The sequence below is a fragment of the Nannobrachium achirus genome, assembly GCF_963921795.1.
Source record: "Nannobrachium achirus genome assembly, chromosome: 8".
In the NCBI taxonomy this organism is placed as follows: domain Eukaryota; kingdom Metazoa; phylum Chordata; class Actinopteri; order Myctophiformes; family Myctophidae; genus Nannobrachium; species Nannobrachium achirus.
The window spans coordinates 21,338,011-21,355,417 of NC_137817.1; the positions used below are offsets into that span (position 1 = coordinate 21,338,011).

General features: G+C 43.1%; 1 protein-coding gene across 3 annotated transcripts in view; it reads right to left on the bottom strand.

The window, feature by feature from the left end:
* Positions 1 to 17,407, bottom strand: part of hip1 (huntingtin interacting protein 1) — a 59,429-nt gene that overhangs the window by 33,287 nt on the left and 8,735 nt on the right. For all 3 annotated transcript variants that reach the window (XM_080732377.1, XM_080732376.1, XM_080732378.1), the window contains exons 2-4: positions 3,078 to 3,141; positions 2,443 to 2,585; positions 1,639 to 1,695 (exon numbers count right to left, since the gene is read on the bottom strand). In XM_080732377.1, the coding sequence (XP_080588503.1) occupies positions 1,639 to 1,695; positions 2,443 to 2,585; positions 3,078 to 3,141 (264 nt within the window). The remainder of the gene's footprint in view (positions 1 to 1,638; positions 1,696 to 2,442; positions 2,586 to 3,077; positions 3,142 to 17,407) is intronic.

A 17,407-nucleotide genomic window follows, 5' to 3' on the forward strand; every position in this document is an offset into this window, starting at 1 on the left:
GAGTAACAATGGCAAACTGTCAACTGCCCGTATGTCTTGATAATTGGTAAAACAAACTTTTGGCCTATTTGTGGCTTATCATCACATCCAACCTCTTCCCTGGTGAGAATTGCCCCTTTATATAGGGCTTGTTTGTGTATTGTATGACATCACGCCACATCATCAGCTGTGGACTCTGTGATGTCATCGTATCTCCATATATGGCCATCTCCGTATATGGTGATATAAGTCGTCCATGCCCAGGTATGGGCTGGTGAGGTCAGACTTTGTGTGATGGGTAGGTTATCTCCATATATGGAGATTCAACATTCCAGGTGTAACTATGGCTGCCCGTATGACGTGAGAGGTGGAGGCTGTGATATCTCCCGATTAGGGAGTCTTACTGGTAAATATAACAAATATATTATATATATATGGGGAAAGGCTTTCGTGAGGTGATAGAATAGGCCTACACTGCCTTGTCGCCAAATGACTGCGCAGAAGAAAAAAAGGGAAAAAAAAGAACGCTATAGGCTATAACGTTTTTGAACAAGTGATTACAACATTTTAGGGAGAGAGTAGGCTAAAGTAAAAAGTAAGTAGGCTAATAATAACTACCAGTAAGACTCCCTAATCGGGAGATAAGCGACCGTAGGTCACTTATCTCCACAAATAGAGCAAAAATGTGTTTTTCCAAAATCTTCCTGAGCATGTTGATGACATGAGTGTAGACATACTGTGTAGTGATTTTCGTGATTTTAGGGCAAAATCTGAATCGGCCTCATGGTGGCGCTAGAGGGCCATGTGAGAAATGAGGGGTGGGGTCTCCGCGCCGCCAAGGCGGACGAATAGGTACCGGCCCCGGCTCTCCCGGTCGCTCCTAGCCCGAGTTACGGCATTTTCTGTGAGCTGCAGTGGCAGGGGGTCCTCCACTGGGGGCGCCACCACTTTTGCATCCGTTCTGGAGCACCAGGAGTGGGTGGTCCCCGGGAATGCCCCGTGAGCAGCCCCGTTGGGGTGGTCATTTGGTAATTTTTGCACATGTGCTCATTTTTTACACTTGGGGGTCCCCGAGGGAGCTGGGGGTCCCTGGAGCTCCGGGGGTCCTTGGAGGTTGTAGTTTGGCAGGTAAGGAGTGTGTGTGCAAAATCTGGCATGGATCGGGGCAACGGTTGCGGAGATATGAGCAGGGCAAAAGTGTGACGTGTGACGTGTGTGACGGACGGACGGACGGACGGACAGACGGACACCTCGAGCAGCTTTCTGTAGTAAGTGCGACCTACGGTCGCAATAAAAGTGTAGGCTGTTCTATTGTGAGGTGACAGAATAGCCTACACTCCGCGCAGCCTAAAAAAAGGGAGGAGCTGGCTTCATATAATCTCAAGCAATCCCGTGAGCTCATTCAGACGACAATAATTGTAAAGGATTCCTACCCGATGACCCGAGAATATCAAGCTTTTTTGATATTATCGGGAGCGCTCCCGACGAGTCCCGAGGTCATAAAAAGCCAATTAACATAATCCGATCGTGTCGGGGTACTGTTCAAGCCCAAGAACGATTCCGGGGCCGACCAAACTGTTTTCCCGGGGGGTCATCCCGAAATCTGATCGGGGAGCCTCGGCTCCGGGATCGGCTCAATGTGTACGGGCCTTTACTTACCCACATCCTACTCATGTCCGTCAAGTCAGCCTTGTTCCTCATCGAATCCTTTATCACCTGGGGAGAGAGCAGGAAAAGCTAATGATTTTTTGTTATTGATAAAATAATGTAATAGAAGTCTAATAGCATGTAGAAAAGGTACTGGCAGAAATGTGTTTGAAAACATTATTTGAGTTTCTGTGGGTGTATATGGGTGGCCACCTGACTTATCAAAGCCAGCCTAATACAGGAGGTATAACACTGACTGTATTAGAAATACTGTCACCAAATAACCTGTATGGAGATGATTTGGTTATTGTCGCTCCATATAGTGCTGGTCCTGGAGGCAAGTAAAGTAAAAACCTCTCCCCCAAATTCTTCCCATTGGCGTGTCATAACACTGGCAGATTTTAGCCTAAAACAATTTCATATTACTCCTACAGATTTTGTCCAAAGATCACACAAATTGCTACACATTATCTCTGAAGTCATGAGATCCAAGGCGGATCTATCAGATTGTTCATCATTCCAATATCAGTCTGGCAATGACAGGCTAGGCCATTTGCACAAAATGCCACACATGAATGCAGCACCAGATTGCCAGGAAACGTTGAACACACATTCGCACTAAGGAATAACTTCAATCCACACAGTGGCACTCTCTGAGGTTGTGATCAAGATATACGAGTCATATTTTTATGATACCATTCCAATTGGCTAAGACTGCCTTCCTTTTTGTCGGATTCATGAGCGCCGACACCTAATAATTTACAAATTAAGCAGTGCGTGTGTGTGTCGATTGTTGTGCTATTAGTCTGTACATACGTTTGGATGTCCGTCTCGTAGTAACTTGTGGAAGACATGGCAGAACTTCCAGCAGAGTACTGCGTTGCTGGACAGGGGCAGCCGGTTGACCGCTGCCCAGAAGGTATGGGCCCCTTTCTCATGGTGGGTACCCAGGATACAGGGTGACAGCAAGAGTCAAGGAGAACACAACATGCTTCTGTGGATCACACAGTCCTGTCTTCTTGTACAACAAAGCTGTACAACACTTTAAAATGTTGGAAAAGACCCAGCAGACAATTGGGGTAAAAATCTATTTTCACCTCTCTCTCATACTAGCACTGTGTTTGTTTCACAGATGACAAAATTAGCTTGGCTGTGGCCAAACTGGCCATGCACAGACTCGAGGATCACATTATGTTTATTGTTTGGATCTTGCACCAGCATAACCCTCCAGTCACTGAGAAATGCTTAAGAACTTCCACAAACGCACAAGAATCAGGGAACCCATTGCTCATCTACTTGCCAGGTCAAAACAAACTCTGCTCAACTCTACTGCACAAGCACATGCATACCAACAGACATGCACACACAATCACAAACAGGCAGAGAGAGACATAAACACAATTTCTATTGCACATACAGTTATAATATACACACAAACCACGTAAGGATATTCCTGGCATGCTTCTCTTTGACAGCAACCTCCTGCGTGTTGATGGCCTTGTTGATGCTGACAGCCTATAATTTTGGAGGGAAAGAAATCATATCATTACACATTATCTATTTCATATTTAAACAACATCATATCAGGATTCAAGAGGGTTTTATTTGTCACTTACTCTTAGAGGTACAGGCAGCAAAATATTAGTGGCATGTTCCGCGAGACCGTGCTAATAATAATAAAAATAGAAGAAGAAGATACTAGAATAGAGGGTATGCCGTGTGACATCGTCATCATACCCGGAAGTTAAGCGGGAACACCTACTGAGTGGCAAAAAAAAAAAAAAGACTTTCTGGCCTTGACAGCCCATACATCCAAACAGAAAAGTCCTATCTGAAGGAAGTACTCAAGGAATTACACACCTGGGTGGCAGTGTTGTGAAGGAGAATTTACCCATATTTGTCTTATGGGTTTGTGTTACCAGATCGTTGTGTGCGCTCCCTCTGGTGTTGTGGCTCTGGGTGTCGCTAACCTTTTGGAGATATTTGGTCAGATATGCTGGCACTGAGGGGATTGAGGGCAGATTTGCATTGACTATTTTGAAAGTCAATCCCATTTTTAGTTTTACCCTGTCTTCCACGTTGAGCCATCTTAGGCTAGCAAAATGTGTGGGAGAAACGTGGGTCATGGGCCCCATGTCGAGAAGTAGTTGAATCAGTTTGTTTTGGAAGGTTTGGAGCTTATGTCTTTAGTGGCTTTTTGGTGTTGGGAGTATCAGGAGATGCAAGAAGCATAATCAAAGTGGGACTGAATGAGGGCCCCAGCAAGAGTCCTGAGGGCACTTTTGTTGAAAAAAAGTGGAAATTCTTCCCAGGAATCTTGTTCTTTAGTTTACTTTTTTGATCACCATTGTTTAACAACGTTAAACTCACATTGTCACTCACTTTGCCACTCGATTTGCCATTCACTTTATGCATGTGCATACCCTCTATAATGATAATTCTGGATGCAATAAACATTTAAAAAGAGAAGAAGGTAACCCTAACCCAGAAACCACATGAAAAAATATACAATTAAAGCAGCAATAGGAAAGGTATATGGGGGGGGGGCAGTTCATATCTGGATCATAGAATGTGTATACACACACATACTGTATACAATACATCATTTCACTTGGAGTTAAATTACAGATTTTTTCTTCCATGACATAGGTACAGTACATGAATTTGTTGGCCTGGCAAAACAGGCAGCAGCTTAGAGACCTGGGATAATCCCTTGTTTGGATGTGCAGTGTTCTACACATACAGCAACAGAGAGGCTGAACAAAACAACAGAGCCTAAACACACATCTGTCAGCCAATGCCACCAGCTAAAGACTTTGGGCCCGATTTCATCAATGTCCTTATCCCTAAACTTCATTGCCTTTTTTAACTATCTTGAAAAACATTTTTAAGTAGTTCAAATAGCTGATCCACAAGCTCACAACGTGTCGATGTGGATCAGCTGTTTGAAGTATTTTAAAATGGTTTTCAAAATAGTAAAACAAGGCCAAGAAGTTTAGGGATAAGGCATGGATGAAAATATAGGTCATAATGTCAAAGTGAGGAAAGAACAAAATCAACACATAGGCCTAATAGTAGAAAAACTTTAAATTACTAGACCAACGACAGTATAGAACAACCAGCATTAAGGAGTGCCAGGAGTAAAATGCCCATAGTCATAAATCTGCGATCATAATACCGGTAGTCTATATAGAGTTAGGGTTATGGCCATGCCTAACATACAGTACAGCTCTGCCTGACATCACAGCACTGACGTGTCAAATATGGACATGCCCAACGACGTCAGAGCAAAACGGCATTGTCTGGCAACGGTTTCTGTTTTGTGACGTCAGTCCTGAGATCAATCAGAGAGAGAGATGGTTGAGAGGGATGATGAATACCCAGCCGAGGGAGAGCCTATTTCACCCAATACAATATCTCTCGGCTAATGCTGAGTGGTAAATAAACGGTAAATGGTGCATTTATATCGTGCCTTTATCCAAGGAAGGTGCATTACAATGATTGTGCATTACATTCACACACACATTCATACACCGATGGCGGATGAAACCATGCAAGGCACCGACCTGCCCATCGGGAGCAATTAGGGGTTAGCGTCTTGCTCAAGGACCGGATCGAACTTGTCTGACGTCAAAGTACTGAGTATGTGTGCCAAATTATGGACATGCTAGACAGTAGTGCAAATTGACATTGTCGTTTTCTGTGGTGTGTGATGTCAGACCAGAGCTCAATCAGCAGAAAGAGAGGGAGTTTGGGATAGGGGGAAACAGATGCTGGTAGATGGAGAGAAGGCAAGGAAGAGTGAGAGAAAGAGACCGTTTCGCTCCACACAATAAAACCATTTGTAGTATAGACAAATATCACTATATCTGGGTTTTATCAGATACCTCCTCAAGTGATTTTTGGTAGGTTTTCAGAAACATAGATGATGATGACCTAAACTAACAAATAGAGGCATTCATTCATTGTTCATGCCACTCAGCTACAACAGTACATTCAGAGTTCAGACAAGTATCCACTGTACTGTAATGCAGCATTTACGACTAGGAAAAGATAACGTTGAAGCTGTATCATCATATTAACCAACCGAAATTGAGACTAGAACATTTCTATTCTCATAATACAAGATTGATACTCTATAGCCATGCATTCATATTGCTATGCTCTAAATCCAAATAGTATATTGTTTGACAGAGCAGTGTGTTGTTTGACAGAGCAGCAGAGGCCAAGAAAATGCAACTGAAATTCATCAAATACACTCAGACTGACAGTTATTTCCAACTGGTTAAATTTTCATTGCTGGAAAGACCAAGAGCTATATTTTCGTCCATGCCTTACCCCTTATCCTTAAACTTCTCTGCCTTTTTTTTACTATTTTGAAAAACATTTTAGATCTTAGCTTGTAGATCAGCCATATGAAATATTTAAAAATGTTTATCAAAATAGTAAAAAATGGCAAAAGAGTTTAGGGATAAGGGGTAAGACAAAATTCTCACAGAATTGACAGGATGTGAGATAAGAATAATAGACATAAATGCATAGTGACTCAGGAACAATTCCGGGTATGTGGATGACCATGACTTCGAGATACTGTATGAAATCTACAGTAAAGATGTGGGCATGGCTTAAATCCCATCCTTTCCACGGTTCCGCCTCCTGTTCAAAATCACTGTCTCTTCCCAGACAAGGTACTGAGGAATATCCTTGTGCCATTAACAAAAAAACAACAGGAACATTGAAACATGCTTTTTTTGGGGTCAATTTGGTTAGGTCTAAAACAACAGTAACTGTAAGCATAAGTATGCAGGTTGGGGTCAGGAGAGGACAGTAGGCTAGTTTCATAATCTCACTTCCCCCAGATGTCCTGAGTCTTCACTTCCTCACCACATGTGTGTGTGCTGCCAGGACTGGAAGTCCACTGTAAATCATCCATGGTCCACTCCACTCGAGTGTTGGGGGGGGTGAACAGTGAGCGAAGAAAGGAAAGTAGCGTGAGAGGGGGGGGGGGGGGGGGGGGGCTGACTTAACTTACGTTTTTTTTGGCTAATGCTCACGTGCAGTTGGTTAGGATTTCGAGCAGAAAAAACAAGGAGCTGGTTTAAAAGGTTTTTTTTTTTGACGTGGCATTTCGTTTTTTATTGGAAAATGAAGAGAACAGAAAAAAAACACTGTTGTTTTGAGGAAGAACCCATCACCTTTGAACCAAGCAAACTAGAAAGATATTGTCATAGTACTGAACTAGTGCATTCTTAATATCTGAATCTGAAAAAACAATCAAGACAACATACTGTACAAGAGCAGAAATCCTCTAGAAATCAAAGGGTGTCATTAATAAAAAACAATCCAGCAAAACACACATGCATTAACTGCTTCTGTCTTGGCTAGAGCAGCACAGTAAAGACAATGCAAGCTGTTCCCTCTCTTTCTCATTTCAAAGGCACGTTGGAGAAAGGTGACAAGCACAGTCTTTGTGCAGAAGGGATTGACTTGCAGAGTGAGTGTCTAATTAAGTCACAGCTGTGGCTCCAGTAAAGGAGACACAGGACGAGGAAAAGGAGGAAGAGCAGGAGGCATAGCGAGCCACCGGTGCCTCACCAAACTGACATGGCTTTAAATACCAATCCAGCCATGGCTCTGTACTCTGTAACTCTACAACATAACATCCTTTTAAGACGGTTGACTGACCGTGTTTGACCACTGTCATTAAATATGTATATGTAAAGAAGGACTTAATATGGATGATATATATAGTACACCTGGCTATAGCTCAAGACAAAACTATAGCGCTGTGTGTACACCTATAGCTCAAGATAAAACTATAGCGCTGTGTGTGTGTGTGTGTGTGTGTGTGTGTGTGTGTGTGTGTGTGTGTGTGTGCGTGCGTGCGTGTTTTTGAGCGGTGGTCACACCACTCCTAAGACCACGGCTACACAAATATGGATCTTTTCCGGATCGCACATTTTGTTGTGCGATTGGGGCTCGCAGCCACACAAATCTGGCGATTTGGATCTTTTTGTAACCAGATAAACAATTGAAGATGTTGGTCATGGGAGTTAGATATTTTTGTTGACTCACGTGGACCTGGATATTGTGCGATCCGTGGCCCAAGTGTGAGTGTGTGTGCATACACGCGCACACACACACGCCCGCACACGAGCACACACACATCACCCTGAAATTAATTGCTACACACACGCACGCACCACCGCTTACTTCAAACTTGGTTTGATTTTTAACAGTCACCCGATAACAGCTGATCAGAAGGCGTGTGGTTTCCAGTGTTACATGACTTTTCCAGAAGATGGCATTCCCGTTCTTCTTGTTCCGAGTCACTTTCTCATAGGTTAATTTGATTGGCTCAGCATCAGATTTGAATTTGAAACACATGAGACCTTCATGTGTTTCCGGTCCAGATCTGCCGCTGAGCCGATCCAATGACGCTACCCGGAAGAGGAACCAGGAATGCAACCTTCTGGAAAAGGGAACTACAGTCATGCGCACAGCCTAGTCAAAACATTTTTAATGGGCTCTGCCCTGAAAGCAGTCAATGTGCTTTCGTTTAGAAAATTGGGACACTTTGTAGATTTTCTTGTGGTTTGCTGAGCAGCCCCACCAAACTAAGGAAAGATAGACATAATCAAGTATTCAAATATTATGGGACAGAAGTCACACATGCACGCATGTAGCATGCTCTATAGTCAGTGAATTAGGCTGCAGACTCTCAGCAAACAGTCTATAGAAACCGTCCACTCACCGATGATGAAGGCCAGAGTATCCGAAACATGACTGTTTGTCCGAGACCGAGACTGCTGCTGCAGTAAATAAAAAAAGGAATCTAAGAAAATGAACCTTGTGAGTGCGGTTTCTATAGAAGATATAACTAGTAAGACGCCTCAGGGCGCCCATCTGGCCAGTGATGTATATCGGACCAGTTACCCATATATGGAGACCCCTGGTACCCATATATGGAGATCCATGTACTGTATACGGTACATCCCTTTTATACCCATACATGGAGATCCCTGTCTGAACCAGGCACACAGATATGGGCTGTCTTCCTCCATACATGTGCATTCCAATATGAAGTCCTGTTAGATATGGGCTTAATGTTGATGACATCAGGGATCTCCATATATGGGCATAAAGGGATTCTGTTAGAGTGGTTCCCATGACATCACAACATACAATCCCTTTTATGCCCATACATGGAGATCCCTATCTGAACCAGCCACACAGATATGGGCCATGTCTTGGCCATCTGGCCAGTGATGTATATCGATGACATCAGGGATCTTCATATATGGGCATAAAGGCGATTCTGGGGAATACCCATATATGGACTTTTACACAGGTGATGTCACCTGTGATATCACCTATGATGTCACAGTGATGTGTCAGGGTAACCACTGTGTCAGGCGTGACCTTCAGAGATACACGGATATGTGGACAAGATGTGCCGGTTTTCATAGTAAACTTGCGACCTATGGTCGCAATGTAGTGTCTTCTGTAAAAAGGTCCTCTGTATTAATGCTTTTAATTTTGTTAGAAATAGGCCTAACAGAAATTAATTCAAAATGTTCACTACACCAGGACTTTTCTTAAATTGATAAAACATTTGAGTGTGTTTTACATTTTTCTCCACTTAATATTAAACAAGAATCAAGGGGCGATTGAGAGACTCCCAATGCAAGTAGTTCCCACATGAGGATGACCCAATTAGTCCACAGTGAGACTTTGTACTTTGTGGTGAGGTTGAATGAGAGTGCCAGCTGCCCAGGCCTGTTGGCATTGATTGGCTAGGGTGGCTCACTGGCATCAATGTCCCATTAGTTCGTCACAGTACCGCTTTGAGAAATTAAGTCAAAGGTGAGAAGAAAGTGACTACATGGGCAGACGAGAGTAGCCCTAGAGGTAATCCCAGGCAGGTTGGCTTAATCTGGACAGATGTCCATGTCATTATGGGCATAGTCAGAGGCTACCTCAACACCTTCCATCGTTCTTCCTTCACTTACCCTTTCCTTTTCTTTACAATAATTTCCAATACAGGGCTCATCATGGATAGCCAGGGCTCAATTCACGTGACTAATTTTTTGCTATTTGAAGTTATTTTTAGATCTGAAACAGGTCTGAAACAACACCGTCCCCCTCCCTCCCCAACAGTTGGCCCTGACAAAACCAATTGGCTCTTCTGTAGAGAGCAAGACATTGATATGCTGACCATAGCCTGGTTGTGTCCACCACAAGACTAGGGCAGAGCACTGGGCCTTAGAGAATAGAGAGAAGGCGTCTTCTGACTGTTAAAGGGGCACATTGTGTGGGGGGAAAACAAAACAAATGTATTTTGCATCATCTTAAGGCATAATACATCTATAAATATGAATGTGTATTCTATCTCTCACACAGCCTGCTGAAATGAGAACAAAATGTAATTAGCAGAGCCTAATAGTTTTCGAATTACTTAGGGTGGTTTATATAATTTAGCAGAGCCATGAGGAGATGGATGTAATCAGAGTTTGAGTTATACTCCGAGAGCTATGGGGTCCCTCTGGCGGCGCCGAAGGCGCCGCCGAAAAATAGGGCCCCCATAGTTATGGGGGTGGCCCCCATAGTTATGGGGGCCCTATTTTTCGGGTATAAAGTCGGCTAAAACGAGTATTTTCCTATATTAAATCATATTAAATCAGGTATTTTTCGGTATATAGTCTGGATTTCTTGGTACCAACAGTCAGACAACAAGTGCCAGTTTCATAAAATCATTCAGTTCCCAGAGCTTTTCAGTTAATCTACTTAGTTACTTTACACCACTGTCTACAACAGCAAGCAAACATTTTAGCCCGTGAACCTGTCTACAACAGCAAGTATGATGGTTCCCAAACTTTTTAGCCCGTGAACCAAGAGACATTACTACCTTGTACCAAACAAGTAGTGAAAATAGCAGATGTACAAGCTCACAACGAGTTGCTTCGCACTGTGTTCAGTGCGTTGTGACCCATACAACGTGTCTGCCACATCGGCCCAGACCCCAGTGTTAGGAAACAGCTAGCCTCGGAAACCCAGGCTTCATTGGCGATGGTTCTGGTACACCATAGCCATTAGCCACTAGCTAGCCCAAACGTTAGCCTAGCCAGGCAGCACAGCAGCATAACATAGCATTCATTCATCATTACAAGTCTATAGCCACGAGCCCACGACTCACCAGTGAGGACGCCAGGGCTAGCAGAGGGCGATGTTTAATCCCTTCATAGCCTAGGTTGTGTTGTCTTGGTGTTCTGTATATTCCTTTATGGCCGTATTGTTATAATCCACCGAGTCCATGACGCATCAGTTACGCACGGAGAGACAGACGTTCAGACAAGTTAAAAGGGAAGTCCTTTGAAAGCCATTTCCTCTCTGAACAGTGCCCAGAAGCACATTTCAAAACAAGAGCCTTTCTTTTTTTTTTTTGTCTATACAATCGATCATTCAACACATGTTTATTTTGAAATTGTACTGGAAATAGAAGTAGCCAATAGCTCCTACTTCACGCCACTGATGTCAGAGCCTCTACTTGCCGATCGGCAATATTTTCCCCCCAACCCCCCTTTAGGGGGTGCGGTGGGACGTGGGGGAGGGGGTGCGGCCGCACCCCCAGCACCCCTACTTCCCTCGGGTATGGTCTTGCTAAGACAGCGTTGTTTTGTTTGGTTGTTTTGTTGCTCTCCGGCGTGTCCGCCTTCCTTTGCCGTCCGGGCCGTGGCTAGAAGTGCAAAGACTCGATGCAGTGGTTCCTAGCTTAGCCTATGCCCAGGCCATGGCGAGACCACGCAGCTGGGTAGGTCTGCATCCAGAAAGGTAGGAACCATTGCAGCGAGTGTGTTATAACCCGGACGGTAAAGGAAGACTCACACCCCACATTAAATGCGCCTGATTTATAATAATAAAATTAATAGTAGGATTAAACGGTGTGATGTCATTGTTCAGTCTTACTGTCTAACATGTTTATTTAGTATATCTAGTTAACATAAATAATATAAATTCTTCCAATGGAACATAAAAAAAAAAAAAAAAACGAAAAAAAAAAAAAAAAAAAAAAAAAACACACTTAGAAAAAAAGAGACCCCAAAGGGGGTTGTTGACTATGGGGTCCCAGACTTTAACTATGGGAGCTAAGACCCCACTGGCTCCCACATAACTCGAACTCTGGATGTAATGACAGTCCAGACATCCCAGTTCAGAAGGCCCTAATGAAGGCTACGGCCAAAACATTGGTCAGATAATTTGCATTGCATCCAGAGCTTGAGTGTGTGGTTTGTACTTTAGGATTGTAATAACAATCCACCAGTATCCTTCGGTTTCAGCCCAAGCAGATTTGAACTAGGCGAGGGCTAATATGAGACAATCTGTTTATGTACCTAAATACTAATAGTCGGGGGCCTAAGGGAGATGACATGGTAATCTCGCGCTAATTAGTCTAAAAGCGCGAAGTTTTGCACAGATGTAGCCCAGGGTATGCTCTAATGATTTAGCTAGGGCGCCCGAGTCGGCGACCTTCGGGGTCGCCACAGCGGCCAAATCAAGTTGGGCTCCCATCGACTTTCTATACAGGAGGAAAATACCCAGAAAAACACTTTTTTCTGGGTATTTAAGTTTGATTTGAGGGGTCTAACTAGGGGTTTGTAATGATGCTGAATCCATTGCAAGCATTTGTTTTGCAAAAAAAACATTCCTTGGGCTACAAATGGCCCAAGAAAACGATGATTTAGTGATGAAAAGTGATGAGTCATCACTTTTCAGAGTTTTTGGGGTGTTTTCTGGAGCTGTGGCGACCCCGAAAGTCTCCGACTCGGGCGCCCTAGCTAAATCATTAGACTCTAATGATTTAGCTAGGGCGCCCGAGTCGGAGACTTTCCGACTCTTTTCAGATGTAGCCCAAGGCATGCTCTAATGATTAGAGCATGCCTTGGGCTACATCTGTGCAAAATTTGGCGCTTTTAGACTGATTAGCATGAGAAAAAAAAAACCCTAAGGCCTCCGACTAACATGAATGCTCACCCATACATGCATCGTTTTCTGATGCCATTTCTAGCCCAAGGAATGTTTTTTGTGCAAAACAAATGCTTGCAATGGATTCAGCATGATGACAAACCCCTAGTTAGACCCCTCAGATCCTACTTAAATACCCAGAAAAAAAAAAAATTCTGGGTATGTTCCTCCTGTATAGAAAGTCAATGGGAGCCCAACTTGATTTGGCCGCTGTGGCGACCCCGAAGGTCGCCGACTCGGGCGCCCTAGCTAAATCATTAGAGCATGCCCTGAGCTACATCTGTGCAAAATTTTGCGCTTTTAGACTGATTAGCGTGAGATATCCTTAAGTCCCCCGACTATAAGTTCTATTCAATTACATGAAAAAGCTATGCAAAAAACAAGGATAGCTTAAACCTAGAAGTGGTTGGATCATGGATGGATGGACAATGCCCCTCATTTATCAAACTAACTAGCCAACGCAATGCAATTTTCAGCATTTATCAATCTGTTATCAATTTGATGTGAGCGTAGCCAATGATCAAATCTAACATCAAGTCTCAGCTCATGTAGGCAAATGTTTTTCATCATAGACTTGTGGTGCAGCATAGTCAGAGAATCTGACAGGCATCGAATGATATGTAGCAGCCACTTACTTGAAACTAAGTAGACTAATATCTATTTGTATGTATGTATCATATGTATCGTATGTACAGTATGTACTATACCCCAAGTAATTTTTTTTGTTGCAATTAACAGGTTTAACAGATGAATTAAAGCAATTAAAAACAATCTCACATATTGACAATGATATGTGTTAGATGCAAATCAGTCACCTTAAACAGGCTCTGACAATAGCTGAGATCTTGACAATGATAGATCTAGATGCAGGCTTCCAGAAATAATGAGAATATGTTCCAACTGTATTTTTTAAATATTACTGCATCAGATTGGTTAATATTCAATTTCTAAATGATGAGGTTAAAATCCTCATATCAATACCTAATTAAAAAGTAAATAAGATTCAAAACAATGAATGTTCCTGGAGGGCCAATTACTTTTTGGAAATGAACCAGGGGTAGCCTGTGTTTTATGAATACATGCAATCTTTGTGAGGATCGACATTGACTTTTGACTGGCTTAAAACTTGCTCTAACAAAAACACAAAACATTTACAATAGAAATACCGGTACTGCACCGCCCAACACCAGTAGTTTATAAAAGTAGGTGTTATGTAATTGAATTTCATAATTTCATAATGTAAACACAAACAGGTTTGGGTCCCAGGGAAACACCAACTTTCTTTTTTGGGTCTTGAGCTAAAAATGTTTGGGAAGCCCTGGAGTGGACCCCATAGCCTAACGCATGACAGTTCACTCCCTTTTGTGATATCTTCTTTGTACCGTCACAAAAGTTCTCAAAATGTTAGATGCCAAGAGATTCCATGCATTTCCACCACCACCCATATCAAAGCATTATCTTGCTTGCCTGGTTAATAAACCAGACTCTATCACACACTTAGTTGGGTGGTGTTGTGCGGTCTGGTTTATTAACCAGGCTATTATCTTGCCTCATCTCTCAATACATTTTTCAGATTAGTACTTTTGTGGTGTGACTCTGTGAATAGTGGGAAGCCACTATACAGGAAAGAATATAGACCTATCTCTGCTGTTACCATAAATCAAATGGTTCAGCTGCCCACAGTGGATGTGTGTGGCTGTGCTTCTGCCAAGACTTGCCCACCTAGGGGAATGGGTAAACAGACAGGGGATGAAGGGAGGAATGAAAACAGGAAACGTGCATGACTGCCTCTGAACGCACTGGCACAGTAAGGTGTTGGGTCACTGGGGCTGGGGGCTGGAGGTGGAGGAGGTGCAGCCTTTCAGTCAGACTTCCTGTCTTGGCACACCCTGTTCTGCCCACTTCCTGTCTGCTGAAAAATGCCCAGCTCCACCCCTCTTCACTGAGAGACCTGCCTAGCCAAGTCAAACACAGGCACTAGTCAGTCATTCAGACACTGTCCAGTTAATGTCCCTCTGTCGTGTGCCTGCAAGTGCGCACACACACACACACACGCACGCACGGGTCGCACGCACACTTCCTCTGTCAGCCTCTTCCAGGTGCCTTTTAAAGGTCAACTGAAACACTACAATGTATGATGCAGGGAGAGATCAAGATAGACACTTAGAGGAAAAGAAGGAGACCGATTGAGTTCAATTAATATTGCTTCTTTGTTTACTTTGATGGGTGCCTAAGATATGTTTCGAAATGACAGATAACCACTTCCTTGTTAAATGCAAGTCCCCTCACGTTACAACATAGAAGACTAAAAACAGATACACGTCTGTGAAACCAACACACAGCGGCCACCACCTATTATTAAGGCCGGATTTTTCTTCTTTTTTTCCACGATTAACTCCACCCTGTTCTAAAAGGTCAATACCTAAAAAGAGCCTACTGTGTTGCTTGTTTAAAGGACCGTTTTGCAATTTGCCTCTGCCATGGACATCCGTTCTAAAAGAACACTCACTCTGCACCTCTCAGAGCCTGACCGACTCTAAAGCCTGAGTTATACTTAGCTGTGCAAGGGTGTCACGCACCAAAAATAGCCGATCTACAAGCTCCTGTGAGCCGTTTTTGGTGTGCAATACTGGCACACATGTGACACAACAAAGTATAAATCAGACTTAAGAGGAGGAAGAGAGGATAGAAGACAAGTTGACAACCCCATGTTTCTGCCTGCTCACTTTTTCTGTGTGTGTACTCAAGTGTCTCACATTTATCCAGGGAAAGACAAAACAAACAAGACTGCATCTAAACCATTAGGGCCACACTTGAGGCCACTGAGATAGCCATAACATAGGCTGTGCCATTTGGTGGCTGTTTTTAAACAGTCATCTTACCGCACTGAATGCCCTCAGCATCAGCAGGGATTGACCCCAGCAATATTGGTACCACGATCTAGACACTTAAACATGCAAACTAGCAAACATTGACCTACAATCTCTTAATACTCTGTCTTAATGTTTTATGTAAAGCATTTTGCCTTGTTTTTGAAATGTACAATACTGTAGACTTGCCTACAGCATGCAAATACTATTTATATTATCAAAATGAATAGTGTGCAGAAAATGGAACCAACATGTTGTCCTCTGATGCCACAATGACGCACTGGGAGTGGTAAAAGTGAAAAACATGATGAATAATTATTATTAGATTATATATCAATTAAACAGATAAAAGCTCCAGCAGTGAGATAATTTCCAGCTGAACACATTGCGCCTCTTTATTACCCCATCAATAACACTGTAACCCGTGATGCAGATATGCCCTGTGGGATGACGCTGTCCCCTGAAGAGACCATTAAGAGCCTGAAAACAAGGAGCTTCCTGCTCTTCAGTAGGTGACCTCAGAGCAGTGGGCTTCTGTTCCTGGGGGCAGGGGTGGAGGGCGGCAGGTGGTACTACTGAACCACACAAACTCACTGTATCAGGGGTAGTCAGTAGTGTACGTATGTGTGTGTGGGGGTGTAGAGGGCGTTTATAACCATGTGTGTGTGTATGTCGTGTGTGTAAGAACTAGCATAATAAAACGTTTGGCCTAAGCCCCCACGGCTGGTTTATGAGCCTCTCCTAACAAGACAGCTTTCTGTAGTCTCCTGTTGAAGGAGCCTCCCCACTGAAGCTCACTTTGCTTTGTATAACCAGTGGAGCTTCCTGGAGAACTGGTGATGTCATAGAGACACATTATAAAAGGAACATCTGTGCAGCTGAATGAGGCTCCCTGGCTCACTTGCTCTTTAGTCTCCATTTAAAGCTAGCATGATCACTTCACAGCACTGTGTGGAGCAAGGTGATAGGTAGAGTTTTTTCCTCCCAAAGAGTACAAAGACAGAGTCTGCAGTGATTCAGAACCAATTATGGCATCTAAAAACATAATAATGTACGGTAGGATCAAGGTGAATGCTGCTGCAGCAAAATGTGTCCGACTGTCCGTATAGTTTTCCCGAGCACACCTGGATGTTGGAACTTGGACTGAAATTGCTGCTTAATTTCTTCAAGGAATCTTTTAGTATGCAATTCTGTCTCTGAGACTTTCCTTTCCCTTTTTAAGAGACTATCTGGTGTTGACTAACTTGCCTGGATTGTGTTTATTCATACCACTATATACTACACAGAACATGGCAGATAACCATAGCATATCGGCGGAGAAGCAACAGACAGGCAAACAAGCAGCTACTTTTGGCAGCTTGATTTCTGTTAGATCCACAACTGGTAAACAGTTACAAATAACAAGAGGAGTAGAGGACTGGACATTCTTTGTTCCAAATAAACTAAAACATTGAATATAGCTGAGTTTTCTCATTACAAGAAACTTCATCACAAGACTCAAGCCTACAACAGCCAGTTAACTGCAACCAAAATGTTTTTCAAAATCAACTCGAGATGTGATTTTCCTATGAAAATGAACCTTGCATCTTGAGCGATGACTTCTCCCACTGGTTTGGGGTTATTTTGTTTTGTTAAGTATATTCCCCAAAAAAATAATCTCTGAACCCCCCTGAGCAAAGAATCGCTAAAGCCCGATGTTGGCAGTGAAGGTTTTGTTGCTTTGGGCCATATGCACCTGCAGTGGTTGACTGAAATATACGTATTCTTCTAGTTAACCCAACATTACTGTAAACTCAAGGACAAACATTTTGTATAGATTTTTTATATAGTGTGTGTGTGTGTGTGTGTGTGTGTGTGTGTGTGTGTGTGTGTGTGTGTGTGTGTGTGTG